The sequence below is a fragment of the Dinoponera quadriceps genome, unplaced genomic scaffold (genome assembly GCF_001313825.1).
Source record: "Dinoponera quadriceps isolate SergipeBrazil2010 unplaced genomic scaffold, ASM131382v1 scaffold2866, whole genome shotgun sequence".
In the NCBI taxonomy this organism is placed as follows: domain Eukaryota; kingdom Metazoa; phylum Arthropoda; class Insecta; order Hymenoptera; family Formicidae; genus Dinoponera; species Dinoponera quadriceps.
In genome coordinates, this window is record NW_014556877.1 from 1 (window position 1) to 7,955 (window position 7,955).

At 44.0% G+C, this 7,955-nt stretch overlaps 1 protein-coding gene across 2 annotated transcripts; it reads left to right on the forward strand.

The window, feature by feature from the left end:
* Positions 1-3,509: 3,509 nt before the first annotated feature.
* LOC106748353 lies at positions 3,510-5,185 on the forward strand. 2 transcript variants are annotated; one of them, XR_001374748.1, is made up of 2 exons: positions 3,510-3,607; positions 4,847-5,185. XR_001374748.1 is itself a non-coding variant. In XM_014626781.1 (2 exons), the coding sequence occupies exons 1-2, from the start codon at positions 4,446-4,448 to the stop codon at positions 5,046-5,048; spliced, it is 489 nt and encodes a 162-aa protein (XP_014482267.1). In that variant the 5' UTR covers positions 4,368-4,445; the 3' UTR covers positions 5,049-5,185. The 2 variants fall into 2 exon arrangements, 1 of the variants encoding a protein (XP_014482267.1); XM_014626781.1 differs by lacking the exon at positions 3,510-3,607 and adding an exon at positions 4,368-4,732.
* Positions 5,186-7,955: the final 2,770 nt, after the last annotated feature.

Sequence of the window (7,955 nt, forward strand, 5' to 3'; positions counted from 1 at the left end):
CCTCTACGCGCCGCGCCGCAGCGGAGGCGATCATAAACGATTAGAGATTGCATGTACTTCTCAATCAGTTACCACAATAATGTTTAGATATTTCGATTCCTTATTAAATTTCGAATAAATGAGTGAAGAAAAATGTTGGTGACTCGCAATAAGGTAAATAATAACAACGATCATTTGTTTACCATCGACGCGCGGCGCCGCAGCGGATGCGATCATAAACGATTGGAGATTACATGTACTTCTCAATCAGTTACGACAATAATGTTTAGATATTTCGATTCCTTATTAAATTTCGAATAAATGAGTGAAGAAAAATGTTGGTGACTCGCAATAAGGTAAATAATAACAACGATCATTTGTTTACCATCGACGCGCGGCGCCGCAGCGGATGCGATCATAAACGATTGGAGATTACATGTACTTCTCAATCAGTTACGACAATAATGTTTAGATATTTCGATTCCTTATTAAATTTCGAATAAATGAGTGAAGAAAAATGTTGGTGACTCGCAATAAGGTAAATAATAACAACGATCATTTGTTTACCATCGACGCGCGGCGCCGCAGCGGAGGCGATCATAAACGATTGGAGATTACATGTACTTCTCAATCAGTTACGACAATAATGTTTAGATATTTCGATTCCTTATTAAATTTCGAATAAATGAGTGAAGAAAAATGTTGGTGACTCGCAATAAGGTAAATAATAACAACGATCATTTGTTTACCATCGACGCGCGGCGCCGCAGCGGAGGCGATCATAAACGATTGGAGATTACATGTACTTCTCAATCAGTTACGACAATAATGTTTAGATATTTCGATTCCTTATTAAATTTCGAATAAATGAGTGAAGAAAAATGTTGGTAACTCGCAATAGGTAAATAATTAACAACGATCATTTGTTTACCATCGACGCGCCGCGCCGCAGCGGAGGCGATCATAAACGATTAGAGATTACATGTACTTCTCAATCAGTTACGACAATAATGTTTAGATATTTCGATTCCTTGTTGAATTTCGAATAAATGAATGAAGAAAAATGTTGGTGACTCGCAATAAGGTAAATAATAACAACGATAATTTGTTTACCATCGACGCGTGGCGCTGACGCTCTGATCGCGAGTATTTAGCAACTACGCACGTCGCTATGGTTCGGTTTTTACGCTTCGGATCACCGAACATCCTTGTTTTTGTTTAACAATGAATTGTTAATAACAATTTGACGCGACTTTATTTCCTGTATTTGTTTTACAATAATACGGTTCGCTATGGTTTCGGTTATTTCGATGGACAGAGTCCAAGGGACGCAATTGTTTAAACAGTAGCGATTTGCAATAAGGCGCGGTCATGTTTTTACGCGTCGGCCTTGTTTATTAACCGAATAATCACGCGTTATTTAATCCAAAACGCGACGTCAGTGATTTGGGTTTAATTTGCAATTTGTTTATCGCAATTTATCAATTTTTTAATGGAAAATTGAACGCAGCGTTGCGCTGGCGTTATTTCTGCGTTTGCTACGTTACTACGCGTGTCACTATGTTCCGCGTTTTCGGGGATGTAAATTATCGTAGTTTGTTTTTAACAATAAGGTAATTTATTAATGAATAATTGAATACAGCGTTGCGCTGGCGTTCTCTCCGCGTTTGTTATGTTATTTCGCACGTCATTATTGTCCACTTTTTCCGCGGATATTAATTTTCGTGAATTGTTTATAACAATATAATAATTTGTTAATGAAAACTTGAACGCAGCGTTGAACTAGCGTTCTTTCTGCGTTTTTTATGCTACTGCACTCTTTACTATGGTTCGCGTTTTCCGCGAACGTAATTTCGTAATTTGTTTATAACAATATTACGCGGTTTCGTACTTCACGTTTGTTAACAACAATTTTACGCGTTACCGTTGTCCGAGATCCTTCACTAGACTCTCAAACGCGGGTGTTCTTTCGCGCGGTCCGGAAATAAAGTCGTGAATTTTTAGCAACAAATCCGAATCGAATTGTTATTTTATTATTTATAACGACGCTCGTCGAAGAGTACGCAGCCGTTGTCGCGGCTGCGAAAATTCTGAGAAGTTGTTGAGCTTGGCCTCGGCTTCGATTCCGAGAAGTCGTTTTTGCTCGGCCTTGGCTTCGGTTCCAAGAAATTTATTGCGGTGTTGTCGGCGCTCTAACGGCTCACCGGCGATCACGATTTCACGGAAACGAGGTGGCGAACACGTTCATGCCGGCTCTAACCTTCCCCACGTCTACTACGCGTACCGCTCGGCCAGGAACGCGATTATGTCCCGACTTGTCCCGCAAGAAATGCTACTACCGCGTGCGAAATCAGGCGTCTTTATGACGCACCGACGCTGATAGCTTTGTACTCGAAGCGCTACTGCGCGACGAGCGTCCGGGTACGCGATGACGCCCCGGCAACTTCTTCAAGAGATAATGCTATCACGCGCGGAATCTCGCGTGGTTTATAACGCGACGACGCAGATAGCCTTGAAACGCTCGACGTACGTACGGGAACGCGATGACGTCCCCAGCGTCTTCTACAAGGAATAATCTTACTGCGCGTGGAATCTCACGTTGTTTATAACGCGGCGACATAGATAGCCTTGAGTCGCGCGACGCACGTACGGGAACGCGTTGACGTTCCCTGCGTCTTCTACGAGAAATAACGCTATCGCGCGCGGAATCTCGCGTTGTTTCTAATGCGACGACGCGGATAGCCTTGAATCGCAAGACGCAAATGCGCTTTTTATTTTCAGGTACACCGCACTAAACTTTCGCACCCGGAGATAACCACGTGGCAACCGTCGACACCGGTCCTTCCTGTCACGGTCGCCAGTTTTATCTTTTGAGAGCCATTTTAACTCTCAAGGACCTTCTCTTACGATTTACGCTACATTATGCTAATACGCGACGGGTTGCCAATTTTCCACTGCCTCGTCGCTGTGATACGCCTTCTACGGGCTCGGTTGGTGGACGCGAGTGTGAATCGAATATCTCACGTCGTACACGCGATCACCTTTTGCACTCTCACTCGCGCATGCTTTCCTAGACCGTGTTACGTGTCCGCGGATCGAGTGAACGGGTAGCAGAAGGCAAGAAATTATGTAACCGGAAAGAGAACGCGGGTAAATCCTGAAATCCTGGAATCCTGAAGACTCACGTTGATGATCCTCCGCTCTCCTCCTGGGTTTTGGTCGCCAGCTGTTCTTTCAGTCCCGGGAAAAAAGCAGCAAACCCCTTTGTCGTCGCCCCGTTGCCCACGGGGTGCGAAGTAATCCGAAGTTGCAGTTCCCGGTGGCGGCCCTCCAGGTTGCGCAGGCTGAGTATTCGCGAGGTTAATAATTGAATTAACACGACTCGCGTACTATTTAATCTGTTTTATTTATAAAACGAGGATTCCGGCTCCGGTGCTTGTTTCGTAAACATCACAGTGTCTTGTGCTCCAGAAAGTATTGCAAATAATTAGATAACAGCCACAGTTTCCACAACTGAGTTACGTCCAAACAAATAACTAAGAGAAATTAAGTGTTTATAATAAAAACCATCGTATATTCAGTGGATTTAAGGAAGATTCAGAAGAAATAAAACTGAGGAAATTTTGAGGTTAGAAATTATCACTTGTCACTCACAGACACACTTGTAACGATGCATCCCTCCCGGCGAACACCACGGCCGAACGACCATCCGTCGGTCGTCAAACGGCGCGTAGCGTTACAATAAACAATCCACACGCGAAGCACACCATCGACACGTGCACACGTAAGCAACAACATTTGTTGTTGTTGCCAAACACACGTGTCGGAAAAACCGCGAAGCGCGGTATAAAAGACCGCTCCGCCGTGGTATCGAGGCCAGATTTCACCGGAGTCAGCCGAGATCGCAAGATCACCAGCTGCTCCGGATCCCATCCCCAGGTCGAGGGACCGCGACGGTGCGTACGCCGTCTCTGCTATGATTACGCAGCCGAATCGACATCCTGTCATCCGGATAGAACGAGGTCGTGCGTACGCGGTCTCTCCCGTGGATGTCGCGGGCACCAAATTCCTAACAATTTCCATTTCGGGACAGTGTGTTCGCCGTCTCCACCGGGAGCTTCCGGCCCTCTCGCTCGTGGCAGACCTGGGGATCGGCACGAGTCGGGGTGGTGTGTTCTCCGTCTCTGTTCTCAACCTCGGCCACTCCACTCTAGTCATTGGGCTCTGCGCTTCCGGGGCATGCGAGCGCCCCGGAATACCGTTCCTCATACCGGGCCGCGAAACTAGAGACAACGCGTGTCTCTCCGCCGCACCTCACCGGAGGGACCACCGACCGCCGCGAAACCGCGAAGCTACCGCCGCCGGCTGCACGTTGGCCAGGCTCGCCCGGCCGACTCCACCGCCCCTGTAAGGAGGCGCGATACCGCGCGCCCTCCGCTCCAGGAGTCGACCGACGCGAGCACTCCATGTGCGGCAACCACCGCGAACCGCATACCGCGACTCGCGTACCGCGACCCGCGTACCGTGACGCCGAGTTTAGCAGGTACATTCCACCGTGGCACTCCGATGCGAAACCGTCAGATTTAAACGCCGCGACAACATCAACAGACCGCGCCAAAATGTCAATACCGCGCCCGCTCACCGCTAACACCGCGAGCTGCACGGGCCGAGCGTCACAGCTGTTCCCGATAAGTTCCGGGAAAACGAATCAAACGAGCCGACGTCACCGCGTCAACACGGGATTCCGTCACCAGTATTGTCATCCAAATATTACTTGCGTGAAACCCGAGATTAAGAGCACGGCCCGTCAGAATATTATCTTGTAACCAGCCACGGAGGATAATTTAATAAACATTTATTTTGCCAGATATTCGCTCACTCACTCACTCGCTCGCTCACTCGCTCCTATACCTACACTCGCACCTATAAGAACGCCTGGACATCCGGCGAGCTACACCAGGGCAGACACCGCTACTGAACACGGACATCCCGTGTTACCGAAACGACCACCCCGCCGGCCGGGGCGGGACGAACGTCCACCAACCGACAGGGCCCGGGTCACACACTAATTGTCAATGTCACTGTCAGATACAAATAAAATTACTTCTATTCTACGGACATACAACTGTCAGTGTCATACAAGTGTTGCCAGAAAAAGAAATAAATTTTCCCATTTAATAAATCCGTTCCACTACACATAAATGGAAGAACGAATTTCAACTTTTATTTAATAAAATGAAAATTGAAATGCAGAACCAAACAATTGAATTAATTAATACAATAATGGAAAAAATGGAGGAAAAATTAAAACCTGTTTTAGAAAAAAATAAAATATTGAAACATAAAATAGAAAACTTGAAAAAGAAGATAGAATATCTGGACAAGAAAATCAACAACATAATAATCCATGGATTGAAGGAGGAGTAGAAATCTACAGGGGAGTTACTTAAAAATGTGAAGAAACATTTTTCGGATGAATTAAGGGGAGATATACACCTAGATGGTCGAAAACATCGATTTTTTTTTGCATTTCCTTGAAGTTTGAGGTCATTAGAATATCAGGTAAAAACGGTAAAGTAGTATTTTGATAAATAAGCAAAGCGAAAGCTACAAATAAACTGAAAAATTTCCGTCACGATTATGCTGCATTGCCAAAAGAGGTGTTAGATGTCATTAAACCAATATACGAAGACCTCAGCAATGACAAATTGTTAGAACGCGTGTTGGCGGATATACCCAAAACTCCAATGAGAGCTTCAACCAACTGATTTGGAAGATAGTTCCAAAAACGATGAACAGCGGGGCTGAAATCGTTAACATTGCTGTATTTCTGGCAACATGCATGTTCAACAATGGTGTCACCTCATTATTGGAAATTATGAACGTGTTGGGAATATCAGTTGGTTCAGGAGCACACTTGTACGCTGCAGAAGAAGACGAAACTCGCATTGCGAAAGCCGAGCTGCAAGCGCAAGAGCAGACAAAAGAAGGTCGAATACGGCGCCGACAACAAAATTTAGAAGAAATGAACATTCCGTTGACCAAGGAAGACCTACACTATGGGCCTGGTATCGATGATTCCATGTAAGTTGACAAATTTCATGATTAATTCATTCCTAAATTTTCAAACGCGTTTTTCTCAAAACCACGTTTTTTAAATCGGTACCCAAAATTTCTCGAAAACCAAGGAACCGATTGCCTTGAGGTTTTTTTTGGTTGTTCTATACACAATTATCTAGTACTTGTCATAGGATTTTTTTTCCGTTACTTAGTTTTTGTTTTATAGGCAAAGTAATAATTAATTTTTGGCCAAAAATCACCCTTTATGTTCAGACGTTCGCCATTTTGTCATAAATCGATATTTTCAAAATCGCCTATGACAAGTACTAGATTATAGTATCTATTTTAATAATCTTTTTGGTTTTTTCTTTTCAGATGATTTTTGAAGAAACGCCAGTGGGTACTGTGTTTTTACAGTGCTTCAAGTATCATCCAATATCCTTGTAAATTTTTGCCATTTTTAACTAAAAAAAAATAAATATATATTTTAATGTATATACTTTTAGATAATTAAAACCCCAATCTGAAATTTCAAATAGTTTTCCTTGAAAAAAGTCACAAAAAATGATCTTTTTTCCGGCTTCTAGGTGTATATCTCCTCTTAAACTTAACTTTAGAGGATTGGGAAGTAAATAAAATATTGTTACGCTCGCGCAGGGAAATAAAACGAGACAACGTTAAAAGGAAAACAACTTCAACTATATTTGGTATTTACAAGGAAGCTCAAGTAACTCGCAGGCTCAAGCTCTCTCTTTCGTTAAAGACCATCGCGCACGTCATGACGACTCGACCGCCCCAGAGAGAATCTCTCTAACCCGTTGTTTATCCGTCAACGCTGATCATCTGTTGTTTACGACTCGTTGCCAAGAAAATCAGCTGTATGTTCAGGGCGCTAAAAGCGGGGGCATCAAGACACGAGCGTAACGATATATCGTATAGGAAAAGCAAATAAAGGTGAAAAACCGAGGCCTACACTCCTCTCATTAGTTAGTGAGTGGAGAAAGAGTGAGATCATAAGAAACAAAAAGAAACTTAAGGAGTTATATATAACTGAAGACTACTCAAAAGAAATTTTAGAAAAGAGGAAGGCACTACAACCTATGTTAATGGAAGAAAGGAAAAAAGGGAATTTCGCTTACATAAAATATGATAAACTCGTTGTCAAGGAAAACATAAACGCTAAAGATAAAAGGAAGAGAGAAACATCCACCTCCCCGCAAGAAGATGTTCAACCAAGAAAACAACAAACGTTAACCTCGTCATCTAGCAATAGAAAAAATGCGTTTGATATAATGAGGATTCGGTCTAACTCCTTATCAACCAGCCCAACTGCAGAGAAACAATAGCAACTAGATACTGGCGATAAGAAACAAAAGCCAAATAAGAAACAAAACAACAAAGTAACAGAAACGAAACACCCTCCCCCAAGCCGACTGGTCCTCGTGGGGGAAGAAGACCACGACCCTCTAAAGATAACCAAATGTACCTCGGATACATACATAGCTACTTTTAATGCTAGATCATTACGAACCACTGAGAAGCGTCTTGAACTCGAATCATTCAAAAAGTCCACGACATGATTCTCGCTGATCGACGAACGAAAGTGCGCAAAGGCCGTAGGTGTGTCGACCGGAACGGCAATAAATATTTTACATGATAAGTTGGCGATGAAAAAATTGTCGGCCCGATGGGTGCCGCGATTGCTCACGGTGGAAAGCACATTCATCCGGAGTTGTCGCCGCCAAACTGCATGAATTGCGTTATGAATTGCTGCCGCACCCCCCGTATTCACCCGATCTGGCTCCTTGCGACTTTTTCTTGTTCCCTAACATGAAGAAATGGCTCGCGGGAAAAAAATTTAGCTCAAACGAGGAAGTCATCGCCGAGACAGAGGCGTATTTTGGAGAGTTCGACAA

Bases quoted from the DNA above. Each gene is read 5' to 3' on its own strand.
- LOC106748353 (XM_014626781.1), top strand. From the start codon at position 4,446: ATGTGCGGCAACCACCGCGAACCGCATACCGCGACTCGCGTACCGCGA. The intron at 4,733-4,846 runs GTATTGTCATCC...TTATTTTGCCAG, and splicing joins AACACGGGATTCCGTCACCA to ATATTCGCTCACTCACTCAC.